This window comes from Zootermopsis nevadensis, unplaced genomic scaffold (genome assembly GCF_977971745.1).
Source record: "Zootermopsis nevadensis isolate Lab colony 2312 unplaced genomic scaffold, Znev_1.0 Znev_ptg000027l, whole genome shotgun sequence".
Taxonomy (NCBI): Eukaryota; Metazoa; Arthropoda; class Insecta; order Blattodea; family Termopsidae; genus Zootermopsis; species Zootermopsis nevadensis.
The window spans coordinates 5,704,597-5,722,956 of NW_028259159.1; the positions used below are offsets into that span (position 1 = coordinate 5,704,597).

The 18,360-nt window shown below is 41.2% G+C and overlaps 1 protein-coding gene across 1 annotated transcript in view; it reads right to left on the reverse strand.

Moving 5' to 3' along the window:
• LOC110839673 (uncharacterized) overlaps nt 1-18,360 on the reverse strand; it is a 178,096-nt gene that overhangs the window by 56,372 nt on the left and 103,364 nt on the right. Inside the window, exon 4 of the mRNA XM_087356503.1 lies at nt 10,555-11,283. Within this exon, the coding sequence (XP_087212629.1) occupies nt 10,555-10,754 (200 nt within the window). The 5' untranslated portion in view covers nt 10,755-11,283. The remainder of the gene's footprint in view (nt 1-10,554; nt 11,284-18,360) is intronic.

An 18,360-nucleotide genomic window follows, 5' to 3' on the forward strand; every position in this document is an offset into this window, starting at 1 on the left:
TTCTCAAGGCACGTATCGATAGTTTTATCGAGAACTAGAATTTTCGACTGCGAGAAAATTAATACTTTTCCATCGCTCCTCACCTTGTTCGTAACAAAGCTAAACGACATTTAAAAATCGGTTTATTCCAGTATAAATTCATGGCCCAAACATCTGCGAATTTACTTTGCAGGCCACAAATCGCTATTCATCTTTAAACAAACTAGTCTGACCTTCAGTTAATGAACGTTCACGCCTCACGCCTCTTTGTTTGTCGCAGCACGAATCATTTGTCGGTATTCTCTTACACGATTTCGGAGTAAGGCGGCTAGTAATCTGCTTATTATTCGCATTCCGCCATAACATCACGTAACGCGGTAGCATGAGTCTCCTCCAAGGTCTTCTCATGCGTGCCAAAGTCACCCCCACATTGCAGGAATTTTCTCTCTCCCACGAAAGACAGACCCCCCACAGAATCGCCAGTCCAATGAGGCTGTTGGCAAAGCAAACGAAATAACTGTAAAGTGAGGTTAGGTTGCAGAGTGGACGAACATTTTAACAAGATCTCAGAAATTCTGACCAAGAACTACAAAGTACATGCACTTTTTAATTGTGTTACAGCAGTGTCGGATAATAATGTCTAAATAAGTCTTCATACGTTTTCACAGCATATTCCAAAAGCCATCAGAACGAATTTAGAACAAATCAAAGGTCTTTGCGACATCTAAGAAATCTCCCAATTCGTAATTAAGAAATATAGAAAGCTGCAGCCATCATCCCCCTGTTTCTTAACACATTAATATCACGCAGTTCAAAACAGAGATCCAAGAAACTGAAAGCTCCTGTCTCGATACTACTCACTTACGTGCCCTCGTTTATACAGATACTCCTTACGCAACTACCAGCAACAGATAAATAAGAATGGGCTAATTCTAAACAGAGCTCTTGATATCTTCGGTAAACAAGGCCTATCCTGATATCAGCGAAAGGTATCCTTCATAACATAAGCTTTGTACCATAAATTATGCAGCGTCTGTTCAAAAACAACCTGCAGCTCCTCTACAGCTTCGTTTCTGAAACATTCTCCAAGTCCATTTATTAAGACTATCGAATCAAGGGGAACTGCTCTTGAAATTTCGGGTTCTGTTAATATAATTACATGTTGGAATTTTTTTTCTTCTAACTTCCTTACGTATATTTTTACTGTATCGTAGCAACGCGTTATTTCTGGACTCAAAAATGTCTTTCCCTGCTCTAAGCACAATGACAGACAGAACACGAGGAACTTCGATGGCGCTGGGGCGGGAACCACGTAAATCGCTCGCGTCTGCAAATATTGTGTCTGGAGGGAAGGCAGAGGTGTCTTTTTGCATGTGTCTCCACAGCACAGGCGCCAAGGTTCACACACGTCGTGCCTGCTGACGTATGATCCACGAGACACCTTACAAGGATGTCCAGGATTATTAACTCAGGGGCACAGGGAGTCAATACAAGCCACGAATTAAGGCTTTGACCGGGATGTTCTTTTGTTAAATCTTATGTGGTACCGCCTGATTCGACTTCTAATGGTTAAGTGAAGTGTTTTCTTCGCGGTACGGTCTGGATTCGTAAATATTATGAAGACGAGCTTCGGCTTCAAAGGGTTAACCAGCTGATTTTCGTAATGGTGAGGTGTAGTGTTTTCTTCGCGGTACGGACTGAATTCATAAATAATATTCAGACGATCTTCGGCTTCAAAGGGTTAAACTTACCGATAAGGCTACGTGGTGTTAATAAAGTTGGGGCTGGATAACCTAACCTGCTTCAGATTCTCGACAGTGACCATCTTTACCGTGATCTCGAGACAGAATATGGGGGCTACCAGACGAGCTCTCAATGGCCCTACCGTGAAGCTGTTCACTCATCCTCTATCTACTACCGAGGTCTAGAATACACGCGTCTTCACTTCCAGGATCTAAAACTTCCTGGCGGTACTTAACACAAACTGCAAGTTTTATTTTGATATTGCTTTCATCATCGGGCGATGAAGAGACAATGTCAATTTGCGAGTTAGAACATATTCATCGCCCTGATGACGGAGGCAGTATGACCTCTGAAACGTTGGTAAACATCGACCAGACTACACAGCGCAACAACCCAGAAGACAGAAATCTTCATACTCATCGCCCTGATGACAGAGGTAGTAAGACCTCCGAAACGTTCGTAAACATCGACCAGACTACACAGCGTAACAACCCAGAAGACAGAAATCTTCATACTCATCGCCCTGATGACGGAGGCAGTATGACCTCCGAAACGTTGGTTAACATCGACCAGACTGCACGGCGCAACAACCCAGAAGACAGAAATCTTCATACTCTGATGACGGAGGCAGTATGGCCTCTGAAACGTTGGTTAACATCGACCAGACTGCACGGCGCAACAACCCAGAAGACAGAAATCTTCATACTCATCGCCCTGATTATGGAGGCAGTATGACCTCTGAAACGTTGGTTAACATCGAACAGACTACACAGCGCAACAACCCAGAAGACAGAAATCTTCATCGCCCTGATGACGGAGGCAGTATGACCTCTGAAACGTTGGTTAACATCGAACAGACTACACAGCGCAACAACCCAGAAGACAGAAATCTTCATCGCCCTGATGACGGAGGCAGTATGACCTCTGAAGCGTTGGTTAACATCGACCAGACTACACATCGCAACAACCCAGAAGACAGAAATCTTCATACTCATCGCCCTGATTATGGAGGCAGTATGACCTCTGAAACGTTGGTTAACATCGAACAGACTACACAGCGCAACAACCCAGAAGACAGAAATCTTCATCGCCCTGATGACGGAGGCAGTATGACCTCTGAAACGTTGGTTAACATCGAACAGACTACACAGCGCAACAACCCAGAAGACAGAAATCTTCATCGCCCTGATGACGGAGGCAGTATGACCTCTGAAACGTTGGTTAACATCGAACAGACTACACAGCGCAACAACCCAGAAGACAGAAATCTTCATCGCCCTGATGACGGAGGCAGTATGACCTCTGAAGCGTTGGTTAACATCGACCAGACTACACATCGCAACAACCCAGAAGACAGAAATCTTCATACTCATCGCCCTGATTATGGAGGCAGTATGACCTCTGAAACGTTGGTTAACATCGACCAGACTACACAGCGCAACAACCCAGAAGACAGAAATCTTCATACTCTGATGATGGCGGCAGTATGACCTCTGAAACGTTGGTAAACATCGACCAGACTACACAGCGCAACAACCCAGAAGACAGAAATCTTCATACTCACCGCTGTGAGAACCTCAAGTCTTACACCTCTAGTCTTACATAGAACATCTTTGTTATGCGGTGAAAATTTTTATATTTATTAACACAAGACTTTCATCAGAAATAGCTGATAATATACTTCCGTCCGTGTTAACGTCGCGTTAAAACATAGATCCCAACGCCGGAACACGGTTCACGATGACAAAAATCCGCCAAATCTTAACAGAACCAAATCCTCATCTCATTTCCTGAACACTGATGCGCTGCGTTACGTTCTTTTGTTCTCTGTTTAAAGATCCCCATGTTGACACATGGCATCATTCAAGAGTGCGCGCTCTTTATCACAAAAAAATATGCTCTAATGACCCTGTAAACGTTAGAATTAACAGGGGGAAACAAAAATACTGCAAGAATTTCATCTGTTACATCCGCCATTGTCAAATCGCAGCTGTTACTTCGCTTGTTTTTAACACACGACTTCGGTGCTGCCCTCATGAAGACGTCATCAGCTGTAGTTCTTTTTTTTAACTCAACACGGAGGGTGTGTAGTTTTTGCGTGCATCTTCATTAAAGACTTTGTCATTCAGAGACGAGAGTCGTTTAAAAAGGTTCAACGGAACATTCTGTGGTGAGAGATCAATTTTGGGGGGGCAAAAAGGATATAACTCCATTCGAATATATTCTTGAAAACAAAAGAGAGATGTTGCTGACAGCACGCGGGGGCAACGAACTGCCCAGCCGATATCCAAGAGTGATTTTCTGACAAAAGACTTTTACAAAAGACAGAAGTTATCTTGTATTATTAATTACTTGCTTCTCAAACAAAGACAGGCGAGAACTGCGCATTAAATATGCTGATGGGCCCGCAATTAAACAAAGGCCTATTCATGTTGTTGATTCCTGTATCTTTAGCCTAAAATATTAATAGATATAAAGATAAAACAAATATATAAATTGTATTAATGTCTTTGAAACAATGTAATCTCACTAAAAATGCGTACAACACGAAGTACTTAGGTGAAACAATTTTTAATTTGATGTGTAGATATAAGACGCTCATCTACAGATTGTCACGGTCCAGTGGTTAGCACTCCAGCTTCTTGATCTAGAGGCCCGACTTCTTATCCGGGCCCTGAAATACATTTCACGTGCATTCATTTACCAACTGATATACATAACTTAGTTAATTTTCGTCTGGCGCAAGAAGGTCGCTTAACCCAGTGTTATTCAACCTTTTTTGTTCGCGTACCCCCAGATATAATTTCTCTTCAACTTTGTACCCCCAAAGTTGTTGGTGTATAATTCAAGTTATACATAGTATATAATCTACATATAAAATAAATTAAATAAATTACATTACTGATTATTCAGTGTTTATCATTAAATAATTATTTTTTTTAAATTTCACGTGCCCCCTAAGATGTCTTCGCGTACCCCCAGATATAATTTCTCTTCAACTTTGTACCCCCAAAGTTGTTGGTGTATAATTCAAGTTATACATAGTATATAATCTACATCTAAAATAAATTAAATAAATTACATTACCGATTATTCAGTGTTTATCATTAAATAATTTTCTTTTTTAAATTTCACGTACCCCCTAAGATGTCTTCGCGTACCCCAGGTTAAATACCACTGCCTTAACCGAATATTATCTAGAGGCCGACACAATGCAGGTGTGTGGAAACAACACAGAGAAACGGTCGCATTGCGTAAGTCACAGATTACTGATCTGTGCAATTAATTATGCAAGGTCCCCGAAAGAAAGTTTGGAGCAAGGTGACGTGTGGCTATCCGCAGTAGTTCTAAATCAACCGGACAGTTCCAAGCAACAAGCTAATGCAACGAATTTGACTGCACACAAAGCAAAGTTGTCCCTACGCAATGAGGACACAAAGAGGGCGTTGAGGCAAACCTCCACGTATTCTGATCCCGGCACTAGGTGAGATATTTCGTTCAATCCCCCCCACTCCAAGGCACTCGTTATCAGTTACTCTGGGTGTACTCCAGAGCAAGGCTTTTCGTGTTGGAAATTCGAACTCAGTTCTGTTTCGTCACTGGAGCACCCGAATAGAAATCGGGAAGACTCGGGTTACACTCCCGTCTTGGAGGGCAGACATCTTGACTATTACTTCGTGGTTTTGCACACAACGCGAAATTTTTAGACCTACGAGTTCGATTAGATAATTTTTTTAAAAAAAAATCATCTATCGATGTGGTGAATATTTAAACAGAACGGAACGACAATTTCTGACGTCGTGCAGTGCGATTATGACGTAAATTACCTTCACAAAGATGTATTTTGTCTGCAATAAATGAGCGTCAAGGTTAACAGGACTCGAGTATGCAAAACTGCAAAGAACCCACTGGCAGAAACGCGTTCTTCTGTATCACGGACTGGACTGGGTGAGGTCTCCGTCCACCCACCGCCTTCCAAGACTGTTATAAAGTGATGCAGGTTACGACCGCCATTTTGTTGACCACACGAACGTGTGTATGAATGGGACCGTGATTTGCAAGGCCTTCTGTGACCATACTGCTAGTTGGCTCGACGTGTCTGCCTCTCTTGGGGTCCCCCCGGGGGCACTGAAATTGGCTTCGTACATTTTTAAGAGAGAATCAAGTTTCCTTATAAAGGCGAGCGTAAGTAGTGCCGACTGGGACCCGCTCCAAAGCTTCGAAACCTTGCCATATTCACATTCACCACACGATTCGGTGGGGGGGGGGGGGGGCTGTGATTAAGACGCAAAGTGTTAGCAATCAAACCCTAGACGGTGGGGAGGAGCAAGATTTCTGTGCAACAGTGACACACGTCCGTCTTTATTGACGTTTCCGAGGATAAAGAAGATGATGACAAGCCTTCTTGGATGTTGCGTCGTGTAGTCTAGCAGAAGCTGACCGACGTTTCAGGACTGCCGCACTGATGATGGAGGCAGTTACGCAACCTCTAAAACGTCGGGTCACCTTCTCGTATGAGACTATGGTCCGCGACTGTAATCTTGAGACTTGCGGGGGTGAGGAAGTGGAGTGAAGCATTCCTTGTTAAGTCCCAAGATTATAGTCGCGTACTGTACACAGCCCAATATCTCATAAAACTACCCTTTTAGGTTTTTTTATTTCTTTCTCACTCGCTGGATTATCTAATTTACTTATTCGCTGATTCCTTCCCCCCCTCTCTCTCTCTCTCTCATGCTCCTCCTTTGTCTTTTAGTCCTTCGTTTGAGTTTCATCTCGGACCTCAAGATGTCCAGCTTGCAGGTTTACAGACTAATCTATTAAACTATCCGAGCTCACACATCACTAATTATTAGTTGCAGAGAAAGTCTTATATTTACGGCGAAACAAGGTTTGCCTACAGATTCGTATTATTAGGCTGCCCCAAGACTTGGATTTGCACAGGCGTGTCTATGGTCGCGTAAGACCCAGCATTCATGTCAAACAGCAAGCCTACTTGTTAAGTTAGAATACGAAACCTCACGACTGGTAAGAGGCGAGTGATACGTCACTCTTGCGCCAAGTCGTTTACATATAACGACCTCTAATTATATACCTTTTACTCAGTCGAAAATTTCAAACTTCTTTAAGTGGTGGAATTAAACTTTTGTACTTTCAGAAACCTCACAGGGGGAAAAAAATCTCTGTAAAGGATTAATCTGATGATCTAACTAAAGAATAGTTTCATTATTATTATTATTCTTTCTTTTTTTCAGAACCTTGAACTTCACATCAACAAGGCTGTGGGATCCTTACGCCATTCGAGGAGAAGATTTGGCGTTTTAACTTCAGATATGATGAAATAATACCACGGTTTAACGCGGGATCCTATAGCAGAAGAAATCTTCTATTTGCTTTACGTGGCTAGAGTTGGTTAAAATGAAACTGGCACATTACAGAACAAAAGGTATTTAACGATTGTGAATCAATGTCTTCAACAATTAACCGGAGACTAAGACAGGTGAGGATTTGGACGCATAATGTCTTAAACAATGCCCTACTCAGATCTAGTCACGAAAACGAGATGCACAGTAACATAAAAACTAAAGAGAGAGTCTTATAAAGTCAAATTACGATAAAGATCGGTGTATACGATATAATTTCCAATAATAATGGGGCACACTATACTGATGAACTCATAAATTCGATTGTTGTGAAAAGTAATTTAACGCACAAATAAACATATTTATAACATGTCTGAAGAATCCATAGCATTAACACAGGGCGTGACTGATTTCGATGTAAGGAAAGAGACGAAAGGAGAGATGGATAAAGTAAGAACAAAGGGAGGAATAGATAAACGAAGAGGATTAAGAAGGAAAAATAAATAAAATGAAGGAAGGGATATAAAGGCAAACGATAAACAGAGAAGAAAATATAGGAGAAAAATAGAGGGCATGAAGGAAATGAAGAATGGAGAAATTAAAGCAGGAACGGAGATAAGAAAAGTGGGTGTGAAAAAACGAAGGATGGTCGAGTAGCCAACCTCATTCATTCGAATGACCAATCCACAGAGATATTTCCTGTTCTTATGTTGTAACAACGACAAGTGATGTCGGTACGTTCGGTCCGACCGTCTCCATGACAACTGTCCGATGAGGCACGTCTTCGTACTGAGGCATGCATCATCGCTATTTTGAGACGAATCACCACACACCCAGTCGCATCGAACACGGGAATACGAACGAAGCTCCTCTGAATGTAATTTAATCAATCCCTTTATTTAACCTCAGATATATCCAAAAATAACTTGGGCCCACTTACGATCTCAAAACACTGCTATTATCCGCGTCAGTTTAGTTGGCGTCGTATCGCGATAAAACTGACCTGGATTCGGCTCATAAAGGCTTTGCTCATTCAACAGGGAGGCAAAACTTTACCCACTCATGTATTCACCAACAGAAGGCTCGTACTGTACTTATTATGCACTGCAGTAGACAACAGAGCGGGGAACTATACTTTAAATTCAAACAGAAATTCATCCGCGTTATTAACCGTCAAAAGCCTAAGTTTTTCTCTGAGTTTCCTTTGTTTACTGCAGTATAAAAGCCAAGCATATGGGTCTCTAGAAAGTTGAATAATAAAAAAAAACATTATTTCATGAACCATTAATACGGAATACAAAACGACGTTCCACAATTTCTGAAACATGATCGTCTTTGCAACAATGGATTTGCATCTGCAATAAATTAACATCACGACCAGTTAGATATTTAAAAAAAAAGTAACTGACAAAGCATGTGGAAAATGGACATTTATTTGTATTTTTTCAGTGTCTTTGACACACACTGTTGTGCAACAATGGGGAAACACACTGCGTTTGCTTTTTGCGATAAGCACTGAGCGCATAAGGTTCTCTGTACGTCATTCTTCATGGAAGTTGTACGTAACATTACAAGAAAGTGAACGAGTTGTTTGTTGTATATGTCAAGTCCGGATGTTTACTTCGCGCGGATGCTTATTGCGAGATATTTATAATTTTATCACATAAAAGAGTATATATGAACTGACTTCGTACATTGTTATCCATTTCTACCAGAAGCAGAGACCAAAACAACGCAAGTTAACTCAGACAATAATTGAATCACCAGGGTGGAAGGAGCGTTTTAGACCCAGCTGTCTGCCACCGGTGCATTATTAAACAACGTTCGGTGCAACGATTTATAAAATTGATGTGAATCCAGTATTTTGAAACATCTGGCAACGAGGCTAAGTGATTCACGCTTCGTACAACATAACTAACTTAAAATGGGTTATCGTTCCTTCACGTCGTAACTTACTTAGCGTTAAATGGGACAGGTGAAAAGAAAAATCTTTCCACAACCATACAAACCATGAGACTTTTCAAAGCCACATACTGCGTTGCCATAGAAACGAAAGGGATTTTAAATATAAAACAAATACGTAAACAAAGGTCACATTTAAATATACACTCCCTCCTAAAAATCTTGCGGTCACACTAAAAAATGGTCTCCAATGTCAGAACAGATCTCAATCAACCAATCATTCTGGACTCACCCTGGCAACAAATTTACAGCTCGGTGATACAACCGCAGCCAACTCGCACAAACAAATGGCTACTGTTTACATCCACAAAGCATAAACATCCTTTATAAAATGAATTAACTTCGAACCATTCATGTGAAGGATGTACACACTTTAAGAAACAAGACAAGATCTTAATATACCATAACCAATAAGCTTTGTCAAAACTGCTGACGGCTACCGAAACCAACTGTTTTAAAACACCCTGTGAACACAGAAAAACTGGGCCATAATTGTTGGAATATACGTCAAAGTAAACAAGAAAGTTATGACGACCCGAAAATTTGGAAACAGGGCCAAAAACCATCCCTGCAATCAGATTTAACCTAGTTTCAAACGTAAACATGTAAAATCTGTGATTTTACTCAAGCATCGCGGCCACGGGGGCAGAAAGGTACAGATTATAACCGCGGAGACGGCTTAAAAAGACCTTGGACAAGAGACAGGGTGTGCCTTGGCACAGTGACTAACAAAACATGTCCACCGTCGGTATTACAACCTGCGACCAGTAATTTTATGACGACAATACAGCAGGACATTAATGTACAGAAAGAATTTAAATTCAATACATTTCATCATAACACATCCTATCTGTTTCTTACGACTTAATTCCTATTCTAAAGCAACAATTCACGTGCAATCGAATAAACTGTTCACATACGATAATTAAATTTTAAATACTGTTAAGTGTTTTTTTAAAAAAAAAATGGCGTGCACCTTCGGTGTCACATTCGACGTAGTTTCAAAAGAATGCACATACACAACAAAGAAAATTTGCTTCTACTGACATTCAAACGATGCAGATAATATAACTTCAAAAATTATAACGCGTGCCGTAATCAGATAAACTTTCAGGGACACGTTTAGAATAATTATTTCGAATATCTTGTGGTTTAAATTTGCATTACATTTCGAAATAGCAAATTCAGAGTATTTTAATTTTCTTTCTACAGACTTTTATATTCAGAATGTTTAAAGTATACATCGTCATCTGGTTCATTACGACCAAAGTAACTGAAAATACGACCTTCTCTTTTGAACAGCGAAATTTCGTCCTTCAGAATTCCACTTACTTCATGACTGAGGTGAAAGTATGTCAATTTTTATTTCGAAATAACAAACGAACGATGCAAAGTCATGACGTGAGATTCATTCGCTAAGAATCCCCCCCCCCCCTTTCCAGCACCCGCCCCCACAAAAAAACAGCGACATTTATCTTAACACGACGTTCTGTAGCGTCAGATCTCTTACCTTGCGAAAGGATGATCCTCAACTTCATAGAAATTCTCGATGGGTTCCTGACAAATCAGTCGATTTATCTTCTCATCAGTCAGCTCCAGATATCCCGGGATCGAAGACTTCTTCATGTCAACTTCCGGTCCTCCGCTGTGTATATTATTAAAAGGCCTGTCTAACTTCCTGCTACTTCCGACACCAAACACGTCACGCATCGTCGAAACAGAAACTCCACTGTTGTGAAAACTTCCAACAGACACACAAATCTTCTCACAAGTTCACATGCAAGTGCCAAGACAGCAAATTAACTTCCTTCGAACAAGATAACTCCCTGAATACGATGATGATTACTGTAATCTCTCTCTCTCTATATATGGACTTTTGTCACTTTGATAACAATAATATCAATTGTCTTATCACTTTTTCACAGTTCTTAGCTGATATAAACACTTTCCTTTCTGAAATCACAGAACATACGAAGATGAGCATGCAGACCACAATGGCGCCCTCAAATTCCTGCCCCCGAGGAGCTGAATCGTTCTGCACTAAGAACGCCTCCACTCTCCACGGGAGCTAAGCAGCGAATGACTAGCGAATAAACGCACACCGCAACTTCAACATTTTTCCGTGGCGGCGCTGCTTGGAGCTGGAGAAGACTTTACATTCTCTCTCTCTCTCTCTCTATCTTCCAGAAGCCAACGCCGCCTTCCACAGCACCACAGTCTCAGGCTCCAGCTTGCGTGACTAAAACAAAACAAAACAAATTCTTTGGCGAAAAAGTATTGGAGTGGGGGTAAAATGCAGAAATCATTCACCAATAGAAACCATCCAAGCGGCTCCACAAAATACTATAGTCTTCAAAAACATCATCTTCTGTAACTAAATACTTCTGTTAAAGAAAACAGATTAAAATCGACCACGGAGTTGGCTCAGGATCGTGGCGGGTGGCGGGCTTTGGTGTTGTCGGTGTTGGACCTGCGGAACACGTTTAGGATGCAACACACCACAACCTGGAACAGGTCATACTGACATCTTTCGAGGCTTTCCTCAGTTTTTTTTCTCAAAACACTGAGATAGCAAATTAAAGATATCATCACCTCTTCCAACCCACACCCTTCCCATTTCTACATACAGCCTTCGACATTTTAAGACTTGAGAGGATAATACAGCGTCGTTTAACAATTCAAGACGCAATGTATCAGGGTGAAGTTTGTGTGAGCAGTCAAAAGGCAAAGTAATTTCGTGGGTATTCAACATTATAACAAATTCAGAAATCTTCTCAGCCATCAGTTAAAAAAAATCGAATTTTTTCAGAAAAGTTTTTAAACACAAAAGCTTAAATGCTTATTAAATGTTGAGCAGGAAATCTCAAGGGAATTATTGAATGGATCTTGGAGAAATGGACGTGAACTGGTATGCCTCTTGTGAATATAAATCAGGGCGCCATAAGGTTCAAAACATCACGACGCGCTAAGTAACTAACAGCCTTCTGAAAATTTTGTACATACATCGGCGTTAATTACACAGTCTACTGAGCATTCAAAAGTAGAGCTTGTTCGAAACACGGTCAAGTCAGGATTTAATTACGATTTTATCGATTCCCCTCAGGACCTAAAGACAAATTATTTTTCAAATTTCCACTGTTTCTTCCTTTCAAATTCTTACCTATCCATCATCCGTGTGATGAACTTCCCACCGGAACAACCCAGAAGTCGGCCATCTTCGGACTCACCGCCGTTAAAACCTCAAATCCCACGTAAGTCAATGTTTGTAGAACGGACAGTAGGTTGCTCCTTTGGTCGGGTGGTTGTATAGCTACCCGGGGCAAGGCCGCCACATAGCAGCGGCCCTTACGAGAAGTGGAATGTAAGTAGAGAACGCAACGCCATGACGAGAGAGACAGGACAAAGGATTACCGACATCGGACTACTTTAAACGTTCCGGGTCCTCGAAAAAAATGGTCACAAATAATCTTTCGCTCTTCAGGGAACCCGAAAGGTTACTTCGCCCAAATTTGAGATTATCACGGTGGTGAATGTGGTCAACAAATTTCTAAGGAATGCATCGACTTCAGCTTCATGATTGAACCTTGGCCTACAAGCCTGAAGCACTTCATTTCCCTTCAATGTTGATCTGTTTCTTTACTCCGGACTAATTATTCATTCAGAATTAATTGTCTGGTTATTTCAAGAGGCAGCTATTCTGTTTATTACGTAAGCACAAATGACAATCGCGGGCCGGGGTCTGAGAAAACCTGTTTTTTGGCTAATCGACTCCAGAAAGTCTGACTTCGAGCGCTATTTCCAACGGACGTTTCGTCATCTCACGGATTAGTGGCGTAACCACTGAGGTCACTCGAGTTGTCACAGAAAACACAAGGAGAAAGGACGACACTCAGGAAGTAATCTACAGCTAAAATGCTCCTAATGCAAACACGTACATGGCCAATGAGTTAATATTAAAATATATTTTCATGGTAACAGAATTTCAGTTACTGCCTTCGGCTTCATATTACCTTTCAGTGTACAAATTGATTTAGTGCGTTTAGGCAGACCCTCGATACCAAGCGGACAGGCGACTAAGATTCTGGGTCCCTGCTGCCTCCATCATCAAGGCAACGACTTATGACAAATACCCCTGAAACACTGGCGCTACAACCGAGAAGACTAATCTTTGGACAACTAAGGTGCTTTTCGAAATCATCTATTACCAAGAAACCGAGTGTGGCCGTGGATGAAAGGGGAATTTGTGGCCGAGCAGTTAAACAAACTTCACCACTGCTACGCGACGAATTCCAGGCATCTCAAACTGTTACTTGGCGGCGTTCAAATTAGCGACTGCTCTCTTGTTTGTAAAACACTGGAACATCCGTCAGAGCCAGTGGAATGCAGGTGTGTTATTGGCATCGCTCACGGTTGGTACTCTTAAGTCCCCTTATATCGCTCACACAGACGAATGGATTTCATTGGAACTCGATAAAGCTTCATAGTGTACGTCACTAGAATTTCTCTACCGCACAGATTATGGATCGTAGGACCTTCAGCCTCCTTAACGACAGATCAATTGTGTTCCAATTCTAAAAATTTTAAAATTCGGGGTATATTTTCCTGTACCGGTCACTTCAATTACAAAATAAACTTCTGTGAGAACAATATGTTTGAATTATTAGTGATTAGATGAGCGGGGCATGTAGCACGAATATAAAAAATGTGAAATATAACAAAATTTTGGTTGGGGAAACATGAAAAAATAGAGCAATCGGAAGACCTATGTGTAGATGGGAGAATAATATTAAAACGGATCTGAAGGAAACAATGTATGCAGATGCAAAATGGATTAAAATCTGCCAGGATATGACACAGTGGTGACCTCCTACGAACACGGGAAATGTTCCTTCCGGTTCCGTAAAAAGGCAAGGAATTTCGTAACTATCTGAGCGACTATCAGTTTCAAAAGAAAAGACTTTTCTCCACAGAGATCGTACGTAGCCTATGTTTCTAAGATATTTCAGCTCCGGATGTTACTCACAGCGTCGAATAAAATGTAGTGATCATGAAAGCATAGTCAATAGAAATCTGGGAACTATTGACGTTGAACGTTTTACGTAGTAACACGTCATTCTACAAAAATGCGTAAGAAATTTTGTTGAAAATTCCAAACCCTTCACTGTCACTGTAGTGACTCTTGCATTCCATCGTCAGGGACATACAAAATTTGCTGACTTTTGAAGTTTCATGTTGCAACGAACACTAGCAGTTGCACGGGGTACCCCCTTGGCGTGCCTTATTTTGGGGGGGGGGGGGGTCGTCTTGGCCAATGACCTGCAGCAGATGTACTTAAGTCTGCCTGCTTCTTGCAAATTGTTACTGACAGCGACAAGTTGAAACCTGAGACGTAACGGAGTTTATTTTACAAATACTTAAATATTAGAACCTAACAGTACACCTCTGATCTGGCAATGTCCGACTTAGTACGTACTTGGTTTAAAGACTTGATAATTTATTGAGGTGAGTTTTGTATACAAATACTGTGGCAGACTAACAAACGAGGGACTTCAATTGTGTTAGACACAAATTTTCTACGAGGACTTTGGCTTCAAATAAATCTTTTTCTTTTTCTTTCGCTCAGCAATAGACTACGTTGCTAGATCAAGCACCGGCAGTCAGTCTTTGGTATCGATACAATATATTTTCTCTCGATTACATAAATTTACGAAGTCGCACTGTTCAATCATGTAGTGTTAGACTTAAGACAGTGAAAAGGAAATTACCGCAAGCGACAGGTAATCCAAATGAAATCAAAAAAACACGGAAATAAATGTGATAATGTAATAAAAATGGTATCGATTTCTAGATATTCGTAACATTACAGAATACGACAAATTCCCTGTGGGAGTACATCTCGCAAAATCGATATCTGATTGATTGATTGATTGATTGATCGATCTTTCGCGGCGCAAGTACTAGTTGTCAGTCACTAAACTTTCGACTTGTTTTGATTTCAAGTTTAGCACAAAAAGTTGCCGTTACGTCGAGGAGAAATTTAAAACTTCGTTAAAGAGCAGGTGACTTGTTCAAGTTTCGCGTTTCGTCGTACAAACAGCTGATGGAGATTTTCACAAATAGAAGGACACCACTTATTATTACTTGCATAGTTCGTGAGCAGGTACAGGAAAGGAAACGGGTGACAGTGGCAGGCAAGTAGTTCCGTCGGAATTATGTTAGAGGGCAAAGTACAGTGGTTCTGAACTAGTGGGACGTGTACCCCAGGGAGTACGTGAAATACATTTTGTTCAAATATTTAAGAGAAGCTAAGTAAAGGTATTTAACACGAAGATAGTTATTTAAATTCTCCTATATTTATCTTTTCGTGCTGTAGAATAAGTCAACTTTAGTCCTATTAAGATTTGAGATTCTCACTACAAAATATGTCGATGTTGGTCTTCGGGGTTCACGGTTGAAGATGGAGACAGCGTTTTTTTTTTTCCAAAACTTCGCTAGCTACGTAAGATCTACACGGCGATGCAACCTAGAACAGAAGCATTGACAGTCAAAATGACAACGACGATTCTAAGAGCAGAAAATTAGGCTACTCTTCCACGCTGAATAAACACGTATTTCTCAGATGCATTAGTTACGATGTTACACACCTCATTGGCCCTTGACGACCAAAGATTTTACGACATATGACAGGTAAGCTCACGTCTTTGCGAGGATGAGCCGAGTCCTAATGCATTAAGATCCACCACCACCACCACCACCACCGCAACAGCGAACACTTATTAAGAATCGATCAGAGCAACTTACTTCGCTCTGAAGACAGATCGCGTTTGAAAGTGATAATCAATGTAGGGGGCAAGAGAAAAGAATTCACTTTTCGTTTTTCCTGCCAGAACAGGGGTTTTGCATTAAACACTAACAAGTACGGAAGGAAAAACAAAAGAACTATAAAACGCGATACAGTTCTTAACTAAGTCTCGTAGTCCTTAGGTAGAGGGGTGACAGGAGGGGACACACGGCGCCCTTCTTTTGTTTCGTTAGCTTGATCGTGCCTTCTTAAGGAGTTACCTTTCACTCCGACTTGTTCCTCTTTGGAATGCACAGTGATTTGCAAGGTCCAGGGAATATTTCTGTACAAGCAGTCAATTACAGTGCAATTCCACGACAAAGCATTTCTTACACGCTGAAAGTCGTTTATCTAGTCAAGAAATTCCCCGGATTTTAGGACCCCGAATGTTCATCACTGTCTTCACAAAAGTCCGACTGTGGGCTCTATCCAGAAGCAGAACACACAATAAATAACAATAATAATAATTGCCATTTTAATATTATTCTCCCATATGTGTTGTCTTGAGTCGTGTAATGACAGTCACACTTGAAATGTAACGCTCTCAATGACTCGTAAATGTTTTAAAATCGTATAGGTCGAGGTTGAAACTGGTTTCTGATGACGGAGGCAGATACAATCTCCGAAACGTTGGGTTTTGTTTCAACATTTATGCGATTTCACAACGTGTCTTCCTTCAGAGACCTACTAGCCGCCTGTCTGTGTGTATCTTTCCCCTGGTTCAACCCCAGACATAAGTGACTGGCATCATAGCTCTTCCAACTCATTTCCGGCTCAACACTTTAAATTAAAGATACATTTTAAAGTGTATTTTTTTGTGTTTGAGCCATGAAGATGAACACGAGACTGGTTTTAATTTACACCTCGACACTGTACTAAAGTGACACAGATAAATGATCTTAGAGTACAACGGACGATGAAATAAAATTCTGTCCCTATCTGGAATCGAACCACAGACACCCAGACAAAGGTCAGTATCGACCGAACCTGGACGTAAAACAAGACGCAGGATTGGAAATTGGCAGAGTGATGATGCACGATGCCTCAGTGCAGTGGCAAGGAGGTACAAAGAAAGGTAGTTTTTTGACGCTGTGAAGCAAAACAAAGAAGGCCTCGCCCCACGCAGTTCAATGTCTTTGACCCCGGCTTCGCGTGCATTGTCCTCCTCACAGACCACTCTGGCCGCATGGAGCATTTATCTATCTCTCTCCCATTCGGAAGGCCAGGTGGCACCTTCAAATAGGCCACGTCTACTGCTGCTGCTTCCGTCCGCACTTCTGTGTTTCCCCGTTTCTTTCCTTCCTTTTCCTTTCTCCTTCCTTCCTTTTCCCTTCTTTTCGTTCCCTCTGACTATTCTTCTCTGTTTCTGAGTCTCTTTCTTGATTTGTTTCCTTTAACATTTATTTTCTTCCTATCTCGAATCAGATATCCCCTCTTTTCTTCCTTTGCTACGTCTTATTCTTATTCTTCTTTAATCTTTTTATTTCCTTCCATCTCTGTCTTTACTCCCTCACTCTCCTTCTCTCCTTGTTTCTGTCTGCGATAGCCGTTCTGTCGCAAACACAAAACTGCTGTTGACCGACGACCATTTATTTGCATTTAACAAACAGCGAGCTTATTAGCAATGCAGGTTATATCAGTTCTTTAAAGATGATCTGCACATTTCGTTCTATTTTCATCAATATTTTGATTCAACATAAATACGTGTAACTCTGTTTTTATATCTGCGACATTTCATCTTAAAACATTTATCTCTGCTGCTGAAAATCCATAATGATATTTCATTTTCGTTGCCCATGATTCACTTTTGTTATGAAACATCTGGCAGATGAGACATGGGACGACCTAGGAGAAGATGGAGAAATATTATAGACCGGAACAGGCAAATGCCTAATCCCTTGGCGAGATTTCTGGTTCTCACGGCAGCGGGTACAATAGATGACTGTCAAATGGGATGTTACACCGTGTAGTCTGGAATAAGTGTGCCGACGTTTCGGAGGTGTTTGCTGCCTCCATCATGAAAGCGCAACATCACAGAAGGCGGTCACCTTCGTCTAATATCTGGACTACAGAAAAAGAAGATAAATAGCGTTGCTGTCATCACTGTAACATGTCACCTTGGTCCTCATCCCGAAAATATTGTTGATCATTATCGACTAATCATGCAGCAATATCCACCTGAGGGCGAACACCCTGGACCTTGCGTGTGAGAGTGTAGATGCCATCGGGTCGATGTACCATAGAAATTACAATGTACGTGGACCAGGGTCTAAGCGATAGAATCAGAATGCGGCTTACTCAGACCTCTGACTCAACTGACGACACTTTCGGCTTGAACAGGTCGCAGTTCGCCGGTTGCCATAGCAATTGCATTCCTCTGCTTGAACACTTTGGCTTGCAAGAACGAGTCGGAATTTAAATGTCCAGTCACTGAAGTGAAGGACTGTTGCTATGAATATTCTTTTTTGTCAGTTG